Genomic DNA, 14,555 nt, shown 5'->3' on the forward strand with positions numbered 1-14,555 from the left:
CCTCAGCCTTCCGAGTAGCCGGAATTACAGGCATGCGCTACCATGCCCGGCTGATTTTTTGATTTATTGTAGAGATGAGGGCTCACCAAGTTACCCAGGAGGGTCTCGAACCCGCGGCTCAGGCAATCCACTCACCTTAGCCTCCCAAGGCATGGGATTACAGGCTGAGCCACCAAGCCCGGCTTAGCTCCGTCTTTTGTGACTGGGGGGCAAACACTGGGAGTAGAAAGTCTAATACAAGACAAGCTGGGGAGGAATTATAAAGCAATTATCGATAACTACTCCTGAGGAACTGGTTCTGTCCTTGGCTAGTGATCAGAGGCCAGGCTAGGTAATTTTAGACAACTAGGCAGTATCAAAATGGTTGCTGATTATTTAATTAAGTCATCTCATTTTGGCATTTTATCCTTTCATTTTTCCCTCTTGTTTTAAAATATTCTTTTTTTTGTTTTTTTGAGTCAGAGTCTCACTCTTGCTCAGGCTGGAGTGCAGTGGCATGCTCACAGCCACTGCAGCCTTGGCTTGCTGTGCTCAGGTGATCCTTCCACCTCAGCCTTCAAGTAGCTGAAGCCACAGGTGTGTGCCACCATGCCTGGTTAATTTTTTTTATTTATAGTAGAGATGAGGCCTCACCATGTTGCCCAGGCTGGTCTTGAACCCTTGGACTCAGGCAGTCCTCTTGCCTCAACCTCCCAAAGTTCTGGAATTATAGGCATGAGCCACCGTGCCCAGCTAAACTATTCTTATTTGTAGCTGGGGAAGAGGAACAAAGGTCAGTTTTCTGTAACTGCTTCCTGCTGGATAGGGGTATAGAGATGCCCCAAACTACTTCCTACCTAGAGCAAGAGGAGTGAAATTTGAGACAAAACCCATGGAATAAAATTGCCTACTACTGGTAAAGCAGCATGCCAGAACACAAACAACTATGACTAAGCAAATTATTATGAGCATTGCTACGGCAGCTGAAACAATACTGGAAAGTTGAAAATAGCCTCATAAATGGAGAGTATTGTTTACCTAAGGTTTCCAGCTTGATGACATAGCTTGAAATATTAGATTGTAAGTCATTAATCTATAACAGATGCTTCTTGACTTCATGTTATGTCCTTTCAGTGACCTTCATGAGTACCTTCTTAGGGCTGTCCAATTGAACCTTTGCAATAATGGATATATTGTGTATTTACTGTTCAGTACAGTAGCCACTGTCCACATAGTATGACTGAGGAACTGCATTCTAAATTTTATTTAGTTTTAATTAAACTTTAATAGTTACATATAGGTAGGGCTATTTTATTGAACAGTACAATATAATAAAAAAATTATATTCATTATGGAATTAGTGTTTTGTGAATGTTATGTATTTCATGATGCTTTAATTATTTAAAATTTATGTGTGTCATATATAGAGCTTTATAACTCAAGTATACATTCGGTTATACAGAATACCACACTATTTTGGGGTCACTATAATCAGATAGTAACCTCAACTTTGAATAATGAGTAGTGGAGTACAGCGTTGAAAAATATTAGATAGTCAGGTTTTTGATGGAATTGTTCTGTAGCAAAGATTTAAATATTATGAATATTGCCTTAAATGTGTCATTTTTTTTTCTTTTACTTTTAGGAAAGCAAAGGCTATGACTTTGAATCTGAAACAGACACAGAGACAATTGCCAAGCTCGTTAAGTATATGTATGACAATCGGGAAAGTCAAGATATCAGTTTTACTACCTTGGTGGAAAGAGTTATCCAGCAACTGGTATTAAACCACACTTTTAAAGATAATTATGCTGAAATTAATCACAAAAAACTTTCTTATTTTTTATTTTTCAAATTTTTTATAGAGGTAGAGTCTCACTGTGGTGCCCAGGGTGGTCTTGAACTCTTGGCTTTAAGCAGTTCTCCCACCTTGGCCTCCCAAAGTGCTGGGATTATAGGCAGGAGCCATTGTGCCTGGCCAAACTTAAAATTAAGTTTGAAAAGTAGAGACCGTGCTAATTTCTTGAGTATTTTTGACTATTTCCCATATATGTAACTATCAACTTGAGTATTTTTGACTATTTCCCATATATGTAACTATCAACTTGAATAATTTTGAGAAACTGTTGTTTAGCTTATTGATTCCCCCCACACACACACACTTAAAATTCTATATATTTTATTATGGTTGAATATCATGGGGTTGACAAATAATCCACAATCAAAATTTGTCTAAAAACTATGTATACATGCACACAAACCCATACATACCACACATGCACATGTATACTATGCACACGTTAGAGAATTCTTTACTCTCTTGCCTCCTGCTCACTGAAATGTTCATCCCAACCAATAACTTACCAAAAGTGTAGCTGCAGTGAAATACAGTCTTTATTCTAGAATAGTGTCTGTCTCTGAGGCAGCAAAGTCAATTACTTACTTTTCCTTTTGGACTTTTCCTTGGCCCCATACTTTTTTATTTCCCAAGAGAAGCAGCATTATTTTTGATCCCATCCCTAGCTAAAGATGAAAGACATCAAAGATCCACAAAAGTCCAAGGTCATAGTGATACTTATACCCCTCTTCCTTACTCGTAACTTGAGTCTTTCGGTTTAAAAGCTCTCTGCCGGTGAGCAGATTGCCTGAGCCCGCGGGTTCGAGACCCACCTGGGCAACTTGGCGAGACCTCATCTCGACAATAAATAAAAAAAATTAGCTGGGCATGGTAGTGTGCGCCTGTAATTCCAGCTACTTGGAAGGCTGAGGTGGAAGGATCACTGGAGACCAGAAAGTTGAGGCTGCAGTGGCCAAAAGTGGCCACTGCACTCCAGTCTGGGCGACAGAGTGAGACTCCAACTCAAAAATAAATAAATAAACAAACAAACAAATAAACAAACAAATAAATAAATAAAAGCTCTCTACTTCCCAACTAAGGTCCAACTCTCATCTTCCACTTCCACTCAAATTTTATGATATCTATAGCTAAGGAGGAGAAAGGATATGGAGAATATTGAGCCCTTTACCCAAGAATATTCTTCCCTTTACCCAAAACAGGAGTGTGACTTCAAAACCTTTTCTTGTTTCTAAATAGGCTTTTCCTTCAATTCACTGTATAATCCAGTTTGTGTTCTGTGGTGGTTCTTCCCTCTCTTACCTTATGTTCCTTCTTTATCCATTCTTGATTTCTTTAGGCCTTGTCCCTAAGGAGGCTTGGTTGGTGGGGTGGGGTATAGTGTGCATGTTAATAATTATGATTGCATATACGAGGTATTTATATCTCTAATGTCAAAGTCAAAAAGAGTGGAAGTTAATGTATATAATTACTAGGGCAGAGAAAAGTTTGGGATTTTGAACTTGGGATCTTTTCTAATTCTGTCTTCAGCTTGTTAGTTCATAGTATTATGATAAGCTAGGTAGATGATAGAGATATGTTGTGTGTATTGAGAAGTGTTTGTAGCATGTATAAAGGGTGACTTTTTAAATGGTCTTTTATTGGCACTTTTGTCTATTGAGCATATTTGGAGAGGAGGATTAATTTTAAAGATGAGTCTTGGATACACCAAAGCTTAAGAGTAAGTATTTACTTAAAATTTAGACTTACAAATGAATACAAAAGATCACTTGTAAGAACAAAAAAATTTCTATGCTGAAGCCAGTATGTTTTAGGCATTTCGCATTTAATAGTTGATTATTAAATACTGCTAATATTTTTTTTCCCCTTTATAGGAAGGTGCTTTTGCACTCGTATTTAAAAGTGTTCATTTTCCTGGACAAGCAGTTGGCACAAGGTACATATAAATCTCATAATGACTAATAATTATATGTATTTTGAAACATTTAAGTTACATGTTTATTCTCTGTAGACTATAAATGACCCTTTAGTGTAAAGGCTGTATCCTTTCTTAGAGATATTTGTGTGAGTATATTTCATATGCTCCTTTTGGTCTGTTGTTTTACTATCTTCTATTTGACAGTATCCCTTAATAAAGCAAATATATTTTGGCATTTATAATTTGCCTTTTGTCTTTGTGGAGGTTACCATGGTTACTTTGTGAGTTTGGGTATTGAATATTATCTCATTTCAGGCCCCAAACATTAACTTTCTCCATATTTTTTCAAAACATATTCTAGATAGATTCATAGATAGTTGTACCATCACTAGTTTTGTGATGATATCTAAGCCTGATCACAAAATCATTTTTAGAGTAATTAGAAGCACTAAGATTTGGTAAGAGAGAGATGTCTTTAATTTGAAGGCAGAATTACATGTTCCTATATCGGCATACTGTACACAATGGAAAGGAAGCCTCCATTTAACATTAAGAAAGATGAAAACTTTGTTTTGTTTTGTTTTTTGAGTTGGAGTCTCACTCTGTCATCCAGGCTGGAGGGCAATAGCATGCTCCTCCACCGCAGCCTCAGCCTGCTGGGCTCAGGCAATCCTTCCACCTCAGCCTTCCAAGTAGCTGGAACCACAGGCATGCCCACCATGCCTGGCTCATTTTTTGATTTACTGTAGAGATAAGGTCTCACCAAGTTACCCAGGCTAGTCTCAAACGTTGGGCTCAGGCAATCCTTTCACCTCGGCCTCCCAAAATGCTAGAATTATAGGCGTGAGTCACCGTGCCCAGCCATAAAGATAAAACTTTAAATACATTGTTATAGAACAGATGTTGGCAAACATTTTTGGAATGGCCTAGATAGTAAATATTTTAGGCTTTCTGGACCACGTAGCCTTTGTAGCAACTAATCAGCTTTGTTGTAGTATGAAAGCAGCCATAGAAAAATATGTAGCCGGGCTCGGTGGCTCAGCCTGTAATCCTGCGCCTTTGGGAGGCTGAGGTAAGTGCATTGCCTGAGCCCGCAGGTTCGAGACCCGCCTGGGCAGGTGAGACCTCATCTCTACAATAAATCAAAAAATTAGCCGGGTGTGGTAGCATGCACCTATAGTTCCAGCTACACGGAAAGCTGAGGCAGAAGGATCGCCGGAGTCCAGCAGGTCGAGGGTGTGCTGGCCGGGAGCGGCCACTGCACTCCAGTCTGGGCGACAGAGTGAGACTCCAACTCAAAAAAAAAAAATGTAAAAGAAAGGTCATAGCTGTGTTCCAATAAAACTTTATTTAATACAGTTTTGATTTGTCAATTTAAGAAGGAAATAAAAAAACCTTTACTTATGAAAATATACAGACCTGGCCATTTGGTAAGTTTGCCAGCTCCTACTATAGAATATTTGATATACATTCTGTTTCTCTAGTACACTTTCTCTCTGTGTGTGTGTGTGTGTGTGTGTGTGTGTGTGTGTGTGTGTGTTTTGAGTTGGGGTCTCACTCCTTCGCCCAGGCTGGAATGCAGTGGCACGCACGCTCACGACCACCCCAGCATCGAATTTCTGGGATCCAGCGATACTTCCGCCTCAGTTTCCCAGTAGCCGGAACTACAGACAAACACTACCATGCCTGGCTTTTTTTAAAAAATTTTTTATTGTAGAGACAAGGTCTCGCCAAGTTGCCTGGGGTGGTCTTGAACCCACGAGCTCAGGCAATCCACTCGTCTCGGCCTCCCAAAGTACTGGGATTACAGGCTGAACCACTAAACCTGGCCACTTTTTCTTTTTTTTTGTTAAAAGTTTGTTTGGTTGGTTTGTTGGTTGGTTTATTTATTTTGAGTTGAGGTCTTACTCTTGTCGCCCGGGCTGGAGTTCAGTGGTTATCCCAGTGTCTACCTGCTGGCCTCCGGTAATCCTTCCAGCTCAGCTTTCCAAGTTGCCAGAACTACTGGTGTGTGCTACCGCACCTGGCTAATTTTATTGTAGAGTCGTGGTCTCTCCATGTTGCCTGGGCTGTTTTCCAACCTGCAGGCTCAGGCAATTCTCCCAAATTACAGGTTGAGCCACTGAGTGCTGCCTGTTTGGTTTTATTTTACGAGACAGGGTCTAATTATTTTGCACAGACTGGAGTGCAGTGGTGCGATTATAGCTCACTGCAGCCTCAAACTGCTTGGCTCAAGTGATCCTCCCACTTTAACCTCCTGAGTAGCTAGGACCTCAGGTGTGCACTACCATGCCTAGGCTCATTGTAAAACAATTTTTTTTAGCTGGATATAGTGGCTCATGCCTGTAATTCCAACATTTTGGAAGGCTGAGGCAGGAGGATTGCTTGAGGCCAGGAGTTTGAGACCAGCTTGGCCAACATAGTAAGACCTCGTTTCTACAACAATAAATAAATAAATAAATAAATAGAAATAATTAACTGGGGGTGGTGGTGCATGCCTGTAGTCCCAGTTACTTGGGAGACTGAAGTGGAAGGATCACCTAGGAGATTGAGGCTGTGTTAAACTGTGATTGTGCCACTACACTCCAGCCTGGGTGACAGAGTGAGACACTGACTCAAAAAAAAATTATTTATTTTTTTGTAGAGATGAGGGTCTTGCTATGTTGTGTAGGCTGGTTATGAACCCCTGGCCTCAAGTGATCCTCTTGCCTTTGGGATTATAGGCATGACATGACCGACCTAAATTTAAATTTTATTATTGTTAGTGCATTATTTATAAAAGTGATTTCATTCTGACTAATCTTGCATTTTTAGGCGAGGTAGCCCTCTGTTGATTGGTGTACGGAGTGAACATAAACTTTCTACTGATCACATTCCCATACTCTATAGAACAGGTAAAACTACTTCTGCATCATATTATTGGGAAAATGTATAAATGGAGCTCAGGAGACAATAAAGAATTGTTTTTCTTAAGTTGGATTAAGTGTCCTTTTGGTCATATCCATGTGTATGTATAGTTCTGTCTAGACATGAAAAATATTTGTTTTTGTGAGTTCCCTGACAATTAGAATTTTTTTTCTGTTGTGTATCCTTAGCTAGAACTCATATTGGATCAAAATTCACACGGTGGGGATCACAGGGAGAAAGAGGTGGGAAATGCACTTTGCATGAATGGGGAGGAAGCTTTTCCTCTTTTGTTCATTCTTTACTAATTCTCTGTTCTTGGAGTGAATGAATGTGCTGGGCCTCTAAAAATGTGCTTATTTTTTAGGGAAATATATTTTGACATTTTTCTAATTTGCAGAGTATATTTTGTCTGTCTGCTTTTGCATTTAGAAAATGGCTTTTAATGATTTGTTTTGTTAAAATCTCTGAGATTTGAGAAATTGAAATCATGAAGTTTTTTCAGTGGTTTTTATTTTATGCATGGCATATTACTTTTAAATTTACAGTTGATACCTTGACTGACTTTATTTGAAGTTGGAATCATTGTTCTTTTATATTTATGTGTGAATTTTTTTAAAGGCTTTTAGCTATGCACATTCTGGGACATTTTAGTGATAAGAGTTATACAGAAAAACAAGAATGTGCTCCTTCCATTTACTTGCTTTCACATGCTTTCCATGTGAAAGATAGGGTGGTGGGTTCAGGAAATTAACCCCTATTATCAATGTATAATTTTTGGTTTTCAGAAAAACTTTTAGTAAAGTACTTGAAACCTGATCATTTTTAAATAGTGACTGCTTTCAGTTTTTTATCTGGAGTGGAAAGTTATTTCCTTCAACAACCTTCAATCCCCCTGAGATGTTAGAATTTCTTATCTTCTCCTTCTATAGTATCTTCCTCCCCTTTTGAGTAGTAAAACTACTCTAAGAGTATAGGATTTGGATCCAGAATTCAAGGTTTCTGTTAATAATTCTGCTTGTATATATATTATCTACATTACCTTATGTGTTGTCTTTGACTTTTTAAAAATATTGAGAAAACATTGGCCAAGGGATTAAGAAATTGGAAGAAAAATTTATCATGAGACAGAGCTTTTTCAGCTCAGGAACTGTGTTTGAGTAACCCTTATTTCTCTAGCTTCTAGAAGATAGATAATGTGTGACTCAGTCAAATTTATTTTAAAAAGAGCAGCCTCTTAAAAAGAGGATGTATAAAGGAGATGACAAAACTGGCCTGGCTTTCAGACTTTTGCTGTTTTTTTTCAAGGTATGACCACTGACCAAATAAAGTTATTCTTTTATCTGTAGAACAGGGATGATAGTAATTCTATTATTCCACTTAAATCAGATAAGATAATATATGGGAAAACATTGTGTAGATTATAAGAGCCATATAGATTTCGTATAGAAATGTTTTCATTCCAACAGACAGTAATACCTCAAATTGTTTTAAGTATTTTAATGATGTTTTGCTTTGTTACTTGAAGAATGAAATTATCAATGTTTAGAGAAAGAACACAGTGAAACTCTAAGCCTGTTAGGACATTTTATAACCAAAGGTAAAGCTAGTTGTGTTTATTTTTAAAATGTAGATGCTGGGCTCTCCTTTTACTGTTTTTTTATTTTTTATTTTTTTAAGCTATAGTAAACTTTACTTTTTGATGTAGTTTCATTTCATTGAATTTTGCCAAATGCAAATAATTGCATAGCCATCAACACAGTGAAGATACAGAATAATTCTGTCACCCAGAAATTTTCTTGAGCTGCCCTTTGTCGTTAGCTTATATCCCATTCCCAGTCCCTGGCAAACACTGATCTGTTATTTTTCTATAGTGTTGCCTTTTCTAGGATGTCATCTTATACTTATTTTTTAATTTGATATCTTCTCTGCTGTTGAATTTAAATGGGATGAGTTATTTTGTTTTCATTCCTAAAACACACCGAGTAATCACAGATGGTAAAGAACTTTGTATATTTCTTCTTTTTAAATACTTTTTATTGTTATTTTTAATTGACTTATAGTAAGTATATATTCATGGGATACAGTGGTATTTCAGTATATTATACAATGTGTAATGATCAAATCATGATAATTAGCACATTTGGATGTACATTTCTAAGAATAATTATTACCAAATCTATATGCATTTTAGAGGACAGATACAATATGAATTTTTTATAAGTACATTTGTGGTATTTACTGGGTATAGTGTTTATAGTTTCTAAGGTCTACTATGTCCTGGCCTTGGAGAAAGATGTTTTTTTCTAGGACATTTTTTTTTTTTTTTTGGAGTCTCACTCTGTCCAAACTGTAGTGCAGTGGCACGCTCCCAGCCACTGCAGCCTCAACCTGCTGGGCTCTGGCAATCCTTATGCCTCAGCCTTCCAAGTAGCTGAAACTACAGGTGCGCGCTACCACACCTGGATAATTTTTTGATTTATTGTAGAGATGAAATCTCTCTAAGTTGCCCAGGCGGGTCTTGAACCCATGGACTCAGGCAATCCACTCACCTCAGCCTCCCAAAGCGCGGGATTATAGGCTAAGCCACCGAGCCTGGCCTCTAGGACATTTATATAGTCTTCAGCTAACATTTTTTCTGTGTTAACTTGTCAAACTTTAATATTCTAGTTTTGATGTTAGTTTTGAGTGAGCAAAAAGAAGAAAATTATTATCAATCAATGACTTGACAATTGGATGCTAGAATTCTGAAGTGTTAGAAGTAAAAGGATATTAACATTACAAAAAGACAATACTTTATCCTGACTTAAAAGAAGTGTAAGAGAACCCAATTTAAAAAAGGAGAGGTTCTTGGTTTATTCATTTTCTGTCTCTAACATAGATGCTACATATGATATACCATGGCTAGAGAGTGATAAGTATCTTTGTTTTGTTTTTAAATCAAAATCAATGTAGACTGCAGCTTGATTACTTCCTGTTAAAATCTAAAGTTTTGTTATGAAATAATGAAAATTAATTTGCTACTAGTCTTCATTTTACTTTTATTGAACAATATTGATATTTTTAATGTAATTTTTATGGTAAGTGTAGGTACACATACTTGTATGTGTTAAATCCATCAAACTTTGTATAAAGTCAAATTGAGATTAGTCTATACATACTTTTGATTAAAAACAGTTGATAGTAAGAAATTATTTATCTGGAAAATAAATATTTAAATGTAAATATAGCACTGTTATCTGCCACACACTCTTTGATAGTTGCTATTTCACTCTACACTTTTTATCTGTTATTGGCTTATTGCATGGACATAAGGTGATCTACCCAGCATTTTAGGATTGCTATAATTATTTTGTGTTGCTGTGATTTTTTTGGGTAGATTTTGGAAAAAAAATTATGTGTATTTCTGTATTGGACATAGTTTTCTACATGTTTTCTAATTCATGTTAACTATATACTCTAGGCAAAGACAAGAAAGGAAGCTGCAATCTTTCTCGTGTTGACAGCACAACTTGCCTTTTTCCTGTTGAAGAAAAAGCCGTGGAGTATTACTTTGCTTCTGATGCAAGGTGAGCTTTCTTAGGTGACTCAAAGAGATTTTTAGCAAAATTTTTCAAGCTGGGCCAGGCGTGGTGGCTTATGCCTATAATCCCAGCATTTTGGGAGGCCTAGGTGAGAGGATTGCCTGAGTCCGTGGGTTCGAGAACAGCCTGGGCAACTTGGCGAGACCTCATCTCTACAATAAATAAAAAAATTAGCTGAGTGTGGTGGCACATGCCTATAGTTTCAGCTACTTAGAAGGCTGAGGTGGAAGGATTGCCTGAGTCCAGCAGGTTGAGGCTGTGGTGGCCGAGCGTGTGCCACTGCCCTCCAGCCTGGCTGACAGAGAGTGAGACTCCAACTCAAAAAAAAAAAAAAAAATTCTCAAGCTGTAGGAAAACAAGAAGTCATTGTATATCAGTCTAGTCATGTTGTATGAGAGAACTTTCTTACCTAAGAAGATATAGGTGACTGTTTTGGGGATGGGGCTATAAGAACACTTTTTCTCTCACCTCAAAGTATGTAGGTCAGTTTATCAAGAACACATTTACTCCTAGAGAGTTGTTCTGGTGTATTTACTTCAGAGCTCTTATATATATTTTTTGTTCTTCCTGGAGCCATACCCAGGTTTTGTAAGGTAAAGAGATTTTAGATTGGAGTATGGAATGGTTTAATGAGTATCCTACCAGTTATAGTATAGTTGCTAAACTATTGTAGTTTTAGTTTTCAGTAGACACTTCTTTTTCTTTTTCTTTTTTTTTGAGTAGAAGTCTCACTTTGTCACCCAGGCTGGAGTGCAATGACAGGCTCAAGCCTCAACCTACTAGGCTCAGGTGATCCTTCCATCTCAGCCTTCCAAATAGCTGGAACCATAGGCGTGTGCTGCCACACCCAGTTGATTTTTTGATTTATTGTAGAGATGAGGTATCGCCAAGTTGTCCAGGCTGGTCTCAAACCCTGGGATCAGGCAGTCCTCTTGCCTTTGCCTCCCAAAATGCTGGGTTTACAGGCATGAGCCACCGAGCCCAACTGACATTTATTTTCTGCGTCTAGAGTCAGTGGCTTAGTATCCCAATTATGGTATAGTTTTAATCTAATATAAATGCTTATCTTTTACATTTAGAATTAATTTTTAGCATAATCATTTTTTATAAAGGAATAATACTAGGCTAAAACATATTGAAAGAAAATGCAGTGTAATTCTAGGGCATTTACAAATGAAACTAATGGTGATGAGGGTTCAAAAATTTGAGTCCTTCACTGTGCCTGAAAATAAGAAAAAATAATAAAAACGAGAAAATGATGCCTTTAAAGATTTGAGGTAATGTATTATCTCAGTGGGGAAACAAACTTTGCTGTTTTCTATTTTTGCAAGTGTGTAAGGTATGTAGTCAGTGCTAAGATGTTTCATTGCTGTCATTAAGTTGGTTTGTACAGAGTTGACAGTTATGGCTTAAATAAACTGGGAACCGCAGAAGCATATTCACCTTTTCTCATTGATCCATGCATTCATATTGAACACTGAGCAAAGCCATATACTAGCTTCAGGAGATAATGGAGAGTAAACATATTACTTGCCTTAATAAGTTCTTTCGTCGGGCTCGGTGGCTCAGCCTGTAATCCTGCGCTTTGGGAGGCTGAGGTGAGTGGATTGCCTGAGCCCGCGGGTTCGAGACCTGCCTGGGCAACTTGGTGAGACCTCATCTCTACAATAAATCAAAAAATTAGCTGGGCGTGGTAGCGCGCGCCTGTAGTTCCAGCTACTTGGAAGGCTGAGGCGGAAGGATCGCCGGAGCCCAGCAGGTCGAGGCTTCAGTGGCCGGGAGTAGCCACTGCACTCCAGTCTGGGCTACAGAGTGAGACTCCAACTCAAAAAAAAACAAACAAAAAAAACCTCTTTCTTTGAAAGAGACACAAAGAGATTTAAAACTATAATCACACGAGTGTAGAATTCCAGCTGTGACAAGAGCTACAGAATGCTTATTAATCTCATGTGACTAAATTTCTTGCTTTATTTTTTTTGGAGTCAGAGTCTCACTCTGTTGCCCAGGCTGGAGTGCAGTGGCACGATCTTGGCCACTGCAGCCTCAGCTGGACTACAGGCATGTGGCACCACACCCGGCTAATTTTTTGGTGTTTTTTTTTTTTTTGAGTTGGAGTCTCTTTCTTGTCGCCCAGGCTGGAGTGCAGTGGCGTGCTCACAACCACTGCAAGCTCGACCTGCTGGGCTTAAGCACTCCTTCTGCCTCAGCCTTCCAAGTAGCAGGAACGACAAACACACACCACCACGCCTGGCTAGTTTTTGTGATTTATTGTAGAGATGAGGTCTCACTGAGTTTCCCAGGCTGGTCTTGAACCCCCAGGCTCAGGCAGTCCTCTTGCCTCGGCCTCCTAAAGTGCTGAGTTTACAGGCATGAGCCACCACACCTGGCCTAGTTTCTTCAATTTATTGTGGGGGTGAGATCTTGCCATGTTGCCATGTAGCCTAACTTCTGAGCTAGGCAGTTCTCTCTCCTCGGCCTCTCAAAGTACTGAGATTACAGGTGTGAGCCACTGTGCCCGGCATAATTAAATTTCTTTAAGAGAGTGATGCTTGAACTGAGTTATAGAGAAATTAGAAGCTAATTAGGTGAAGAGGTAGAGTGAAGAACATTCATTCTTTGCAGATGGCTTTGCCTATGAGAGCTTGGGATGGCGTGCGTGTGGCTGGAATAGAGAGAGTAAAGGGAAATTTGGTAGGATATGAGCTTGGAGAGGTGTAGGGGTCACAGTAAGGCTTTCTGTTGTTTTCCTGAGAGCCAAAAGGAAAGTGTCAAATGGGTTGTTGGGTAAGCGAGAAATCTTGAGAGTTGTAACCTTTTATCAGTGTTGGTAGAAATGGATAATGGATGGAGGGAGATAAGAGAGAATGTGGGTGTACAAATTAGAAGGCTGCTGCAGTCATCTAGCCAAGGAACTGATGGGAGCTTGAACTGGTCTGTGTTAGGGGACATAGAAACTTTGAGAAATATTTGGGAGTTAAAATAAAAAGATTTGTTGGATAGAATGAGGAAGAAATAACTATGTCTTCTGACCTGATCTAATTTGGTTTAGGTTACTGTACAGAAGTCCTTATATTATTTTGTCAGCAGTAACCACCTCACTCCCCTGTAGAGAATGATATTGGATATTGCAGGCTGATACAGTTTGTATTTAAATTTGATCCATAATGATAGTTCCATTTGTAATAATGATTCTTGATTATTGATTGTAGTATCTTCTTAAAAATTTTATAGTGCTGTCATAGAACACACGAATCGTGTCATTTTTCTAGAAGATGATGATGTTGCAGCAGTAGTGGATGGCCGCCTTTCTATCCATCGAATTAAACGAACTGCAGGAGATCACCCTGGACGAGCTGTACAAACACTCCAGATGGAACTCCAGCAGATCATGAAGGGTGAAAATTTTTGTCATGTTATAGCTTGGAGTCCTTAATGGAAAGGGTACCTTCTATTTCCTGTTCTAGCTATGAATATAATAATAATGCTGAGTGGGATCTTCCACATGATTAGTGAAGGGATAACTCCAGGAAATGGCATGATTCTTCAGAGGAATTATCTGCTGGTTCTACAATAGTTCTTCAAATTAATTTATAGCTTGCTGTTTTTAATATAAAAAACAGATTAAGCCAGGCTCAGTGGCTCAGCCTGTAATCCCGCGCTTTGGGAGGTTGAGGTGAGTGGATTGCCTGAGCCTGCGGGTTTGAGACCCGCCTGGGAAACTTGGCGAGACCTCATCTCTACAGTAAATCAAAAAATTAGCCGGGCGTGGTAGCGCGTGCCTGTAGTTCCAGCTACTTGGAAGGCTGAGGTGGAAGGATCGCCGGAGCCCAGCAGGTCGATGCTGCGGTGGCTGGGAGCGTGCCACTGCACTCCAGTCTGGGTGACGGAGTGAGACTTCAACTCAAAAAAAAAAAAGAGATTAATTAAAAATTAACTACTATATGTTAGTTTCCTTGCTGTATTAATCCACCCTGCAATCCACACTATGGAATAATTGCTATCTTATTTTACAGATTAAGGAATTTCCCCAGTTTAGATTGTAAAGGATAGAACTATGATTTGAACTTCTGACTCCAAAACTTAAATTTGTTTCATTCTTGTTTTTCTAAAACTGCATATTTTTTTTCTTTTTTTTTTGAGTTGAAGTCTCACTCTGTTGCCCAGACTGGAGTTCAGTGGCCACTCCCGGCCACCGCAGCCTCAACCTGCTGGGCTCCAGCAATCCTTCCGCCTCAGCCTTCCAAGTAGCTGGAATTACAGGCGCGCGCTACCACGCCTGGCTCATTTTTGATTTATTGTAGAGATGAGGTCTCGC

The 14,555-nt window shown here is 38.9% G+C and overlaps 1 protein-coding gene across 2 annotated transcripts in view; it reads left to right on the top strand.

Moving 5' to 3' along the window:
- The window catches only part of GFPT1 (glutamine--fructose-6-phosphate transaminase 1), a 64,219-nt gene that overhangs the window by 20,681 nt on the left and 28,983 nt on the right, over window positions 1-14,555 (top strand). The window contains exons 5-10 of one of the 2 annotated variants that reach the window (XM_021713251.1): window positions 1,625-1,759; window positions 3,709-3,770; window positions 6,567-6,646; window positions 6,848-6,901; window positions 10,120-10,225; window positions 13,472-13,635. In XM_021713251.1, coding sequence (XP_021568926.1) covers window positions 1,625-1,759; window positions 3,709-3,770; window positions 6,567-6,646; window positions 6,848-6,901; window positions 10,120-10,225; window positions 13,472-13,635 — 601 coding nt within the window. The remainder of the gene's footprint in view (window positions 1-1,624; window positions 1,760-3,708; window positions 3,771-6,566; window positions 6,647-6,847; window positions 6,902-10,119; window positions 10,226-13,471; window positions 13,636-14,555) is intronic. The other variant, XM_021713252.1, reaches the window with a different exon arrangement.

Source organism: Carlito syrichta, unplaced genomic scaffold (genome assembly GCF_000164805.1).
Source record: "Carlito syrichta isolate Samal-C Ts95f unplaced genomic scaffold, Tarsius_syrichta-2.0.1 Scaffold304375, whole genome shotgun sequence".
Classification (NCBI taxonomy): Eukaryota; Metazoa; Chordata; class Mammalia; order Primates; family Tarsiidae; genus Carlito; species Carlito syrichta.